This window comes from Peromyscus californicus, unplaced genomic scaffold, assembly GCF_007827085.1.
Source record: "Peromyscus californicus insignis strain IS unplaced genomic scaffold, ASM782708v3 Scaffold_23__1_contigs__length_62951481, whole genome shotgun sequence".
In the NCBI taxonomy this organism is placed as follows: Eukaryota; Metazoa; Chordata; class Mammalia; order Rodentia; family Cricetidae; genus Peromyscus; species Peromyscus californicus.
In genome coordinates, this window is record NW_026294534.1 from 19,705,815 (window position 1) to 19,718,647 (window position 12,833).

General features: G+C 46.1%; 1 protein-coding gene across 4 annotated transcripts in view; it reads left to right on the forward strand.

Annotated features, from left to right (window-relative positions):
* The first annotated feature begins 1,512 nt into the window (after positions 1 to 1,512).
* The window catches only part of LOC128119000 (neuronal acetylcholine receptor subunit beta-3), a 39,569-nt gene continuing 28,248 nt past the window's right edge, over positions 1,513 to 12,833 (forward strand). The window contains exon 1 of one of the 4 annotated variants that reach the window (XM_052751938.1): positions 1,513 to 1,735. Coding sequence is in view for 2 of the 4 variants with exons in the window: in XM_052751934.1 (XP_052607894.1) it covers positions 3,480 to 3,486 (7 nt within the window). In the remaining 2 variants the exon portion in view is untranslated. Of the gene's footprint in view, positions 1,736 to 3,464; positions 3,487 to 12,440; positions 12,640 to 12,833 lie in introns of those variants that run through there. The other 3 variants (XM_052751934.1, XM_052751933.1, XM_052751937.1) reach the window with 3 other exon arrangements.

Genomic DNA, 12,833 nt, shown 5'->3' on the forward strand with positions numbered 1-12,833 from the left:
CTTGGGGTTGGAGAGAGTGGGATGTGGACCCTCTGTGTTTTGAGCATGCCTGATGGGAAGCTGTGATAAATGCCATAGTAAAGTTTACCAATGACCCCGTCTCCTACCTGGGGTGCCGTGGGTCCTTAATTAGAATATAAAAGATCCCCCATTCAGCATAAAAGGTAGAGTGCCTCCTGCATATGCACCATGCCTCGTATAGGGCCAATCAGGGCAGCCTCCATAAGTCTCTGGCCACTGTCAATAGTAACCTCTAGTTTGATTACAGAGAAAGCCAGCATAGAGACAGGTGTTTTAGAAGTTGATTGGGGAACCCTGTCTCGAAAAACCAAAAAAAAAAAAAAAAAAAAAAAGAAGTTGATTGGGGGATTACAGGGATGCATAGCTCCCTGCTGGTAAGCTGTCTAACTGCTAGAAAAACAGCATCAATGGGAAAAGAAATCTGGACCATTTTCTTTTCACTTTCTTACCCTAAATCACTTTCTTATACCTCAGACTTTCACATACATCCCTCCTTATACCTTATGAAACATGCATTGTCTTTTAATCTTATTGTGAGTCCTGTTTTTATGGTTTTTGTTTCTAAGACAGGAATTATATTACCAAAATAGGACAGGCGTGGGGCTAAGCCCCGGCGAAGGAGAGATGGATAAGGGAGGCATAGGGTACCGAATTAGCCTTTGTCAGCCTGATATAGACCAATTTCCAGACCTTGTTAGGACAGACTATTGGTTAGAGGTGGGGGCCTCTTGGAAGATAAACATCCATTTGGAAGAGCTATACCAGACAGGTGTAGATGAGAAGAAATAGAGGAGAAAGCAAGTTTAGATATGAAAGATTTTTGAATCAGTTCTGGTCCCACTCGACCATCCTGTTCTCTCATGTTCTCTTGTGTATGAAATGATGCTTTGGAGACCATTCCCTATGGAGGGATACCTTGCCCAACCTTGATACAGGGGGTAGGGGCTTGGTCCTGCCTCAACTTGATATTACAGAGTTTGTTGACTCCCCATGGGAGCCTTACCCTTTCTGAAGAGTGGATGGGGGGTGGGGTGGGAGAAAGGTTGGGAGTGAGCAGGAGGGGAGGAGGTAGGGGGAACTGTGGTTGGTATGTAAAATGGAAAAGGAACTTTTAAATAAAAAAAAAGATTTTTGGATCATTTGTGCAGTGGCAGAAGTTGTCATCATTGAAAATCGAGCATGCCAAATTTGGCCGTTTGAACTGTGCTAAGGTCAGAGCAAGGATTTAATAAAATCAGAGTCCGTGGAGGAAGAGAGGAAAGGTCGCAAAATGAATTCCGCTGGAGGGAGTTTCTATAAGCTCCAAGTAGGAGATGAGAGACAGGAGGGAGAAGGTCACTGAGGCCCAGATGGGCTTAAGGAAGCTTCAGGGCTTAGCAGGCAGCTCCTAGGGAGAGGAAGCCAGGAGGCCAGAAAACAGGGAGGGTTCCAATAGAGGGAGAGGAGTAAGTGTCATAGTAACTAGAAAGTTGCCCACATGGTGGGGCCCTGGAGGGTGTAGCGGGCTCCAGGAGCCAGAGAGAAGACATTTATCAAGTAGGCAAGGAGAGATGGATGGTTAGAGCAGGTGGAGGAAGAAGCAGCTGAAGGATTTGGAACCAAACGTGATGGGGGGCAGAAGCCTGCATAAACAATTGATCTGTACACACCTTAAGACAGTCAAATCAACAACGTGAGCCATTATGCGATGTTAAGACATGGGCATGGCTGAAAGGTAAGGAGAGCATCCTCTACCAATGCTACCTGAAGGGAGAGACCTGAGGAGGTGGGTAGTGTTTGGGGATCCTCGTATGTTAGGAGATGGAACAGGTGGTAAGGAGAGAAGACAGCAGTAGGTTTTCCAAAGGTTAACCTTTTTGATTTGCATATAAGATGTTCGGCTGCAGGCAGAGTTTTTGGACAAAGAACTCATCCTTAGATAGTATGGTTCAATTTTTTTTTTTTTTTTTTTTTTTTTTGGTTAAGAATGTGGTGGAAACAAAGGAAGGTCCCAGATGATGATCCAGGACCCCGAGGACATTTTCCTCCTTTTCTGTAACATGGAGAGAGAAGGGGTGAGTTAAGCCCAGATGATGTAGGGTACCTGGAGGATGGCCTGTTGCCGCTTAGAGTATAGGGATTGGGTACTATGGGGTGAAGAGGAACTACTGCGGAGTTGATAAGTTGGAGATCCTGAACCAAGTGGTAGGCTCCATTTTTTTTTAAAACTGTGAATATGAGGATATTAACGGGGGGGGGGGGGGAAGAAGTGGAGAGCAGAAGATTCTTAGAGGTCAAAGATAAGAGGCATAAGTCCCCTGAGGCTGTGGGTATTGAGCCTGGGTTATATATTTGATGGGGTTTGTAGTCAAATGATGAGAGGGGGATGATGTTTGGCTATAGAGATGTTCTGGGTGTCCCATGCCTGGGGATCTACTTGAGAGGGTAGTGTGGGAGCCCATTTTCAGGTTTCCTAGTAGCTTAACCCAGCAGGTCTGCATAGAGAGGATGATTAGGACCACGGGCCTGAGTGCAGGTGTCTGAGATGGTCTGCACTTGGCTGTGCTGGGGGGGAGGTCTTTTGCTCCACCCCTTGGCATTTCTAGAAATACCTTAGGGCAGAGACCGTCAGGGCCCATTGGAGTAGGTTCCAGGCTCTCTGGAGGCTATCCTGTATTTTGTATCTGTTTATCTCCACAGTCTAAATCCTTCTATCTAATATTTCCTACTACTGTCACTCAAGAGCACTCTGGGGAAATGTGGGGGTGGTGTGTAGTCCCCCCACAGGGTAGTAAGGGAAAAGGTATGTCAGATTGTGTGGTTTGGAGGAGAGGAGGAAGGGGATGGCTGGGGAGCCTGGGGTCAAGCAGATGCGGGGAGCAAAAGTAAGGCTCGCACTTTGATTAGGAGGTCTCTTCCCAGAAAGGGGATGGGACAGGTTGACACCACTTGGAAGGAATGAGTAAGGGGGATACTCTTAAAGATACAGCTAAGTGGTATTTGGCGAGCCTGGTCAGGCTGTCCTACTCTGACAATAGAGAAAGGAGAAGGAGAGGTGGGTCCCCAGAGCTTTGTCAGGACGGAAAAGTGGGCCCAATGTCCAGAAGGAAGGAGATGGATCACCCTGATACTGCGACGACTACCTAAGGATCCCAGTTGGAGATGGGGGCCAAGGGAGCCCAGGCTCTCTCAGTCATTCACTGCCAAACCAAGGAGGTCGGTTGAAAGGCAATCCTTGCTTGATGTCCTTATACCACAAGGGGCATGGGGACAACCAACACCCTAATGCCCTTCTTGATTGTATTGTAATCCCTGGGGTATTGTAATCCCATTCAGAGTCCTGGTCTGGGACTGCCCTAGCCTCAACTGGGTAGGAGGTCATCAGTTTGGTGGATTTCATCTGCGTGGACCCTAGCCTGGTTCCAGACTCATCTACACTCCTCTGGGAGAAGATCATTGGTGAGAATCATAAAAACATCATGGAAGGTGAGGTTATAAGATTGGGTAATATATTGGATACCCAACGGGTTAACACAGAGCAAGGCCTTATACATGATAGTTGAGTACTCTGCTCTAATGCCACATAGTCAGCTCTTACTGGGTGGGCAGCCTGTTGCTGAGGATGGAGAAAGGGAAACCAGAGAGGTTGGAGTGGAGGAGAAAGGACCGTGGGTTGAGGCCCATAAGAGGGAGGCTGGTTACTGTGATAGAAAATAGTGGAGGAATCATCTGGGTTGGGCCCTGCACCAACCTAAGCTTAGTTTATGCTGCTCACAATCTCTGTTCATTTAGGTAAGTAATGACGAAACACAGGCCCACTAGAGGGTTTCTGCTAGTGGCAAACAAACTCAAGAACAAAGAAAAATCTTGGTCAGAACTACATTCAAACACAACTATCCAGGGAAGAAAAAGTATTCAGAGAATTCTTCCCAGATGTGAGGAAGAAAAAACAAGCCACTTGGGATTCCTCTACTACTGAGCTCCATTGCTCCTTGGACCAAAGTGCATTTGCTTCAATGTTTGTAACAAAAGTGGTCCTGTTGCAAAAACTCACCTGACCTTCCATGGTTTAAAATCTGTTGTCAAATTTAGATCATCCCGAGTGCTTAGCTCCCTTGTCTAAGAGGGGGAGAGCTTAGCATGTGGGTAAGGTGACTACCCTGGCAGATGGACAGTGACTATGAGCAAGTAAGGGAGGCACAGGGATGGCAGATACATAACAGTGGAAAGGGCGGATGGAGAAGGAAGCTGCATGAGGTAGATGAGAGAAATCTTACCAATGTCTCAGGGACTTCCTTTTTTAAGTACATTTATCTTCTTCCCCTATCAAGTTTCCACTGTGGGCATTTAAAAACTGAACTGCACAGATTTCCTTTATCATATAACTCAAGAAACCCATAGTTTACTCTGGCTGAATCTGTTAAAAAAAAAAAAACAAAAACAAAAATCAAAACCAAAACAGACTAATATTGCTACTATAAAACCAACCAGCTAACTGACCAACTGACCGACTGACCGACCACCCAACCACCTGGCAGTGTTAGGAATTTTGTTATCACAGCAGGGGTTGACTGACGCACAACCCAGGAGGTCATCTTGATATGTCTAAAGTCTGAAAGTCTTGACCATAGATAATAGAGGGGACAGTTCACACAGGTGCATTTTGATTTTTAGAGTATATGCTGAAGATGGAGAGAAGGTGACCTGGTGCCAGAGTTGTGGGATACTTTTTGAAGAATTGATAGGTAGAGATTAAAGAGACACCCGAGTGGATGGATGTGTTTACAGATGTGTGCACTTCATTTTCACTTGATTCCTGAGTCAAGGGGTTGGGGATTTAGCTCAGTGGTAGAGCACTTGCCTGGCAAGTGCAAGGTCCCGAGTTTGGTCCTCAGCTCTGGAAAAAAAAAAAAGAAAAGACCCCTGGAGTCCCTCAGTCAGAAGGCATTTCCAGGGTGTCAGGCTGAAGAACAGAAAAGACGGGGATGTTCTATGGCCTTTGAGAATCCAGTGTGAGGGAGGTATTACATGTGTGTAAAGGGCCGGCAGGTGTATGGGGGTCAGTGTGAGGGAGGTATTACATGTGTGTAAAGGGCCGGCAGGTGTCTGGAGGTCAGTGTGAGGGAGATATTACATGTATGTAAAGGCCCAGCAGGTCTATGGAGGTCAGTGTCAGAGACACCAGCTGGCTTACTGAGCAGCCTCACAGACTCCCCAAACCCACAGTGAGTTCACATTTCAGTCTGAGCACTCCTTTTCTGTCTTTCTGCACAACTGTCAGTGGAAATGATGTGTAGTGTGACCAAGTGAGGGCTTCCTGGACAGAGGACAGGCCAGGGCACAGCAGGACAGTAAGTCACCTGTTGTAACACAGATGTAGAGAATTCTCATCCCCAAAGGGAGCTTAGAGCCCACGTTGCTGTGGATTGTGGCTGTGGCTGCAGATTAGGATGACCAGGACCACAAACATTTTAAACATCTAGTTCCCAGCCTCATAGTCAACCAATTAAATCAATAAATGTCTTGGTGTCCAAGCCAGATGTTCCACTCTGTTTGATTTAGTTTAAAATCGTAATTTTCTTATATGTATTAAAAGTTCAATACTGACACAGATATACATCTCTAAGAAATTCAAAATATATACCAGACATATTTTGTTAATTTCTTTTTTTTTTTTTTTTTTTTTTTTGGTTTTTCGAGACAGGGTTTCTCTGTGTAGCTTTGCGCCTTTCCTGGAACTCGCTTTGGAGACCAGGCTGGCCTCGAACTCACAGAGATCCGCCTGGCTCTGCCTCCCGAGTGCTGGGATTAAAGGCGTGCGCCACCACCGCCCGGCTTGTTAATTTCTTAAGTGGCAGAATTTTCAAAGGATATGAAGCATTTAATAACCCTGAACAGCAACAATAGGCAATGATTTGACTAATCTGGGTGAAGTCACGTGCAAACCAGGTGAGTGACTATGAATAATTTTAGTTAATATTTAGGAAAATGGAATACATTTGTCCAGTAAGTTAAAATATCCATGTACCTTTATGATCTCTAGTCATTACAGTAAATATAAAAGCATTTTAGATTTTAAGTAGCAAATCCATTTATGTGTGGTAAGAGATTTTGACATTAAGTACAGTTGTCTCTATGAAATAGAGAATCATGAAAATTTATTAACCTTTTGCAAATGACCACTTATAGCTAGTTCTCATGATCCCTAGATAAGAAAAGCAATTATCCACGTCTACTAATATCTGAGATTATACTGCATAATATAACTAACCAGAACAACATTTTGACTAGTGATAAATAATTTATAGGAAATTCATTCACCTATCCAACCTTTCATTATGAAGTTAATTAATTGAGCAACATTAAACAATTTTAAGCTCCATTATTCTTAAATTTCTAGCTGTATTATTCATGATGCCACTTAAGCTAAAAAGAAAATGATATGCTGGGTGGTGGTGGTGCATGCCTTTAATCCCAGTACTTGGGAGGCAGAGGAAGGGGTATCTCTGTGAGTTTGAGGACAGCCTGGTCTACAGAGTGAGTTCCAGGACAGTCAGGGCTACACAGAGAAACCCTGTTTAAAAAAAAAATGGTATGTTATGACTTTTACTTAAGATTTATTGTTTATTTTTTGTGTATGAGTATTTTCGTGTGTGTGTGTGTGTGTGTGTGTGTGTGTGTGTGTGTGTGTGTGTACCACATGCATGAGGTGTCTGTAGAGGCCAGAAGAGGGCACTAGATGACCTGGAACTGGTGTTAGACATGGTTATGAACTTCTGCATCTTTGCTGGGAACTGAACTGAATGTATATGTACCACATGGTGCTCAGAGAGGTCAGGAGAGGACATTGGATTCACTGGAACTGGAGTTATGGATGGTTGTAAGGCCTATCATTTAAAACTCCTGAGAGACCCTCCCAAGAAGATCGACCATTTATCTAATTTGTCCTGATGAGTAGGACCTCTGAAGCCACAACAGTTATTTGTTCAAAATTACAGTTATTAAAGGGCAGGAGTCAAGGCTTCTGATTCTTGTTCCAGTGCCCTTTCAAACGTCATGGCCAGTAACCACTCCTGCCAGCTATATTACAAGCCAGCCACCACCTACAGCTTTGCCTGTAACCACCTCTGCCTGCCACGTTAATCAGTGTAACCAACCACATCGCCATCTGTAACCATCCCTCCAGCACTACTAATCGAGTCAACCTGCCACTGTTACCTTATAGCCACCCCAGCCAATCTTACTGGTTCCGACAACATGCCATCATTACCTGTAACCTCCTCTGCCGGTCCTTCTAACCAGGGAAACCCACCTTTATTACCTATAATCTCTCCCTAGAGTTCTACTCATCAGGCGAACCCTCCCTATGCTACCAATCCAAGCTCGAGTCAAGCCACCTTTGAGTTTCTAGTGTGCACCCACAGTGTTGAAATCCAGAGCATTTTCCTAGCTTGCTCCTGACTCTCCTCCCCCCCCCCCCCCCGCCCAATTCCCAGCTTCCCCAGTCTTTGAGTGCATTGTTTCTATCTGGTTCTTATTTTCCTGCGCAGGGACCCCCTTTTATCCTGTCTTCGGGTTTGGCCTGGGTGGTTGACTCCAGCACTCTTACTTGAGCATCTGGTAGCACATCTCCTTGGATCCCGAGGAGCTCCCTTGGCCAGCGGCCATCTCCGCAATAGGCGTCTAGTGTATCGGTCACAGACAAGGCTTCCTTTCACACTCCAGACCTTACTAACCTGACTAATAGTAGCCCGATTGTCACCTCGACAGGAAGACATGCAATGCGTTACAGGATGGTGACAGTAGTGGAGGAACATGTGCCTTCACACAGGAGGAATGACGCAGTGGGGGGGGGGAAGAGGGCGGCGCCGGGTGGGGGTGGGGCAGTGCAGGTGAGGAGTGCCAGCAGAAGACCCATCCTGCTGTATTGGCCAGGCACGTTCCTGGACCTCTTCCAAGGTCACACTCATCTGTTCCAATGACCTTCACTTCAGAGCCTTTTGTAGCTCTCACAGCCACAAGGCCCCTCCCAAAACCTCTTTGTGGGATCTTAGTGTGGCTTGGTTCCACTGTCGTTAGCTGTGTGTACCTGGCCCTGTGGTGGTTTAACTTGGAAGCAGATGTCAGTCAGTGGATGGTGGCCTGCGACGTGGCCTCTCTTCAGAACCTCATGGGCCAAGTCCAGTTGTACTGTGTCAGTCTCTGGAGAAAAGGACCCAGGGATGTGTGTTTCTCACAAGCTTTGAGCTGACTGGACAGTTGGGGTAGGTCTGGGAAACGCTGCCGCGTGTGATTAATGTGAAGGGCATCCATGCAAGTCACTCGGCTGTGCCCACACAGTCCCTGGGCCCTCGGTGTGAGCTCTGCACAGTCACAGCGTTGGCATGGCGAGTCTCCACCCTGTGGGCTATAGCTGCTTCTCGGTCTCCTCCTTGGGAGCTCCCTGTAGAACGGCGGGGCGGCTGAACGATACCCACTGCCTGCTTGGGCAGAGTTTGGAGCGTAGGTAGAATTTGTTATTTTTATTAAAATGTAAGGAAAATGAATATCTAAACTAAATAAAACACACGACCCTTTAAAAGGAGCGTGTCTGAGCGGACCTGCAGTGTGAGCGACAATCCACCAGAGGGCTCTCAAGTCCCACATCCAACCTTCGCTGTCCCTAACACTGCGGGCACAGTTAATGGAATAAAACTCACTCTGTGCTCCGCAATGTGGCCAGGCCTAGGGAGTAAAGTGTGCTTCTAAAAATTGTCTTTTTCACCTGGTGTAGTAGCACATGCCTTTAATTACAGCACCCAGGAGGCAGAGATAGGCAAATCTCTGTGAGTCTGAAGTCACCTTGATATATACAGCAAGTTCCAGGCCAGCCAGGGTTTCGTAGTGAGGCTCTGACCTAAACAATGACAATAACAGCCACCTCCTTTGTTCAGTTCTGGCTGCTCACAGGAAATACTATGTCGGGAATGACATGTTCTCCATCCCCTTAACAACCGAAGGCCGCCCAGGAGAAAGGAGTCCGGTCATATTCCCAGCTCTTGCTCTATCCCTACTTGGAGCTGTAACTCAGATGTGCGGAGGCAGACTGAGAATTCGAGACTGGTTCACGTTGTAACTAAATGAATTATCCATAGTTTATATTTTTTCTTTGTCATTTGAATACAGGTGAGTGCTTAGATCCAGGGCTGGTCCTTGTGACCCAGGGCTCTGGAAACAGTGCAAAGATACGAGTGTTGGGCTGTAGGAGAATCGGTTCCCACCCTGACTTTGCAGTTATTTAGCTGTGTGATTCTTTATAGTGACCCTGTCATCCTGGGGTTTGATTTTGTTGCTTGTAGGATGATGGTCGTGCAGGGCTTAACTGTCACATGCAAGCTTTATATAGCACAAATGTAGCTTCTCAGACTCGCTTTTCCCACTCTCAGTTCTCATTGTTCCTAATAGTTCCTTTTCTAGACTCTCAGTCTCTTGACCTCCCTGGGTAAATGTTTTCTTATACCACATGACCCCAAGCAAAAGCTATGCACATGCCAGATGATCCTGTTGAGGTCCAGCTGTTCAATGACAGTCTTAAGGATCACGCAATGACACTCTCTGCAACCAAGGACATTCATTAAACGGAGTGCTCAAGGAGATATGGTTTGCATAACTTTGTAAAAAGTTGTGGAAAGGGGGCCAGTGAGCTGGCTCAGTGGGTGAAGGCACTTGCTGCCAAACCTGATGACCTGAGTTTGATACCCTGGCACTCATGTTGTGGAAGGAGAGAACTGACTCCTATAAGTTGTCCTCAGCCTCTATACATGTGCTGTATCTTGTAGGTGTGTGTGTGTGAGTGCACATATACTAGTAGATACAACGTAGTAATTTTTAGTGAATGGTTTAAAGAAAATCACACAGCAGAAAAATATGTTTAGTCTCGATTCACGTAAATTTGGTCACTAATTAAGCTATTATCTCTGTTTAGCATGGGCCAAGCATCCCAGCCCTTTGAGACTGTCTGTATTTTGATTCTGTCATCCGCAGGGGATGATAAAGCTGTGAAGTTGGGTTTGGCTGAGTGACCACTTGGTACTTATATTTATGTAGTTCTCTGAGACACATCTTCCATGCCTTTAAGGCAGTGGTTCTCACCCTTCCTAACGCTGCGACCCTTTAATACAGTTCCTCATGTTGTGGTGACCCTCTCCCCCAACCATAAAATTATTTTTGTTGCTACTTCATAAGTGTAATTTTGTTATTGCTATGAATCACAGTGTAAATACTGTGTTCTCCTTTGGTCTTTGGGATCAAGACCCACAGGTTGAGAACCACCTCTTTAAGGCGTCCAGTGTGACAGAATTATGCGTTCAACCTTCTCCCAGGTTGAAGTGCTTTTGCTAATCAATGCCTCATTTACACTCACTCATTTAGCTCTGGACCTACTCAGTTATACTTTGGAACTACCCCAACACCATCCCCGATAACTTCCTTTTTCCTTTTTGACAGTATCAGACTTCATAGTATAAGTGTAGAAGTTCAGTTGAAGAATATAAGCTAGCCAATCATTTGGTTGTGTGTGGACTTGTGTGTGCAAGCATGTTCATGGGCACCAGAGGGGAGGGGCCAGAACCTTGGTGGTGGTTGGATGAGGAAGGCTGATTACGAGAGTTCTTATCAGCTGATGGACGGCACTACTCTCACAGTGTAAAACCTCCTCAGCATGACCTACTTTCCTCATAGAAACTGTGCGTGTTTTTATCTCACTTCACTTTCCTTTCATCACTGCTTTTATGGAGGCAGTCCGGGAGAGTCCCCAGAGCCCTAGGAGAGTGACAAGAGCCTCTTCTACCACCAAACAACATTGGGTCAGTATTGATCCACAGAGTTCTGTCCCTCGATTGCCGCTTATTCTCCAATGATGATGGAGGACTCCTGGTTATTTCTGCTTGGTTGGGCACACAGAGCATTTCCCAGGCTGATGTGCATTGCTGCCACAGAGCAGCGAGAAGAACATGCATCCCTGGCTCAGAATACACTTTTTGAGAGATAAGCTGTGCTTTGTTGGCAGTCTGTGTTTTATTTATTTAGGAAGGGAGGCAGGCATTTGTGTTTGCAGAGACCCCAAGGCAGATGCTATTTACAGACTACTTATCTTCCAACATTGGATGCCTGATTCTCTTTAAAGCCCATGTATACTCTTTGGAAAGATTGTTGAGGTGTTATAGTGGATGGAGTAGAGAACCCCCCTCTGACACAGAAAGGAGAAGAGGGCTTCCTAAGACTTAAGAGCAGAGGCTGGCTGTTCTTCTAGCAACCTGGCCGACTTCTAGCATGCCTGGGTGGAGGGGTGTACTGCAGCCCTCAGTGAGGCAGGGGGCTTTATAGTCTTGATGGAGTCCTGTGCAGCAGACTGGGCACCAGGGGCTGCTGTTGCCAATCCTGAGGGACCATGTTGATAGCCACTGACCTATCCACTGGGGTCAAGACAGACTGAAGGCTACAGGAGTTTGAAAGCCTGCCAGACTCTTTGGCTGTCCTGGATTAAAAGATGGGAATCTTTTAATGCTGAGAATTTCCTGCCCCAGAATGGAATGACAAATATACATATATATGATTTCCCAGGAAGAAAAAGGATTCTTGCTGTACATCATGCGGAGTGATGGCCAAATTATTCCTGAGACAGCATAGCTTCTTCCCTCCCTGTCTTCCTTCAAGGACTAATCTTAAATATTAATGTGTGACAGGCCATGGAGACCCAGGAAGAAAGATCTCAGGCCTCCCCCAGGAGCTTGGGGTGCACATCACAGACAGGCAGGGTGGAATAGTGATGTGGGGCCAGAATACCAAAAGGGAGCCCTAGGAGGATAGATAGGAGACCAAGCTTGGGGCTTTTGGCTCCTATGTCAAGGCTCCTTTCATCTTGTGACATTTCACCCCAGGGCACCATCTGGGCATCTGAAAACTGATGATAGGACACCCTTTCCTGCATGTTCCTGCCTGTGCACGGCCTGGACACAAGCCTGAAGTGATGGGCCCATTGATCACAGGACTGAAATCTGTGTGAGCCCCAATCAACTCTTTGTTATTAATTCTTGATCTCAGGTATGTGTCATAGTGACCGGAAGCTGGCTAACACACACTAGTAGAAGACTAATGAGACATCCTTGCAGAATCCCAAAACTGCACAAAATCCACCTCTGTAAAGTCTAATTTATTTGGTGCTGAAATGTTGCCCCATAATCTGTCACATTTAGGTAACTTGTCTCTCTTTCTGGTCACCTTATCTATGTGGCTCCAACTTTACATTTGCTCATTTGATTAAATGTGTACCTGCTCGAACCCCCCTCCCCCAACCGTGTGTGCATGAGTGCAGAGGAAAAGTAAGCTGTTTGAGGAAGGTGGAACAGGAAGAGCAATGTTACAGATTCCCGAGAGAAGCAGAAAGATGACATGCCCACCAGCTCGTCTCCTGCAGCCCGGAGGAGGGGGACCAGCAGGTTCAAGGGAGCAAAGAGATGGTCTAACACCAGGATGCACAAGTCTCACTAGACGTGGAAGGTGGCTGGACATCATCATCACTTGTGAGCTCTTGGTCCAAACTGAAAAGCTACTAGTGGGCAGTGTTTCACTGACCTCCATGACGGAGACCATGAAATGCAGGTATCCTCATTACCCAGATTTATAATCACAAGAAAACACCACGGGAATGATTTAGACTTCTCTAGCCTCATCCTTCGCTCTCATCCCATTCTCTCTCTGTGAGAGAGTGAAATAATAAGTCAGGAGTTAGGACCCAGGGATGTTTCAGCCTCACAAGACCCGACAGCTCACTGGGCATCAGTGAAGTGCACTTT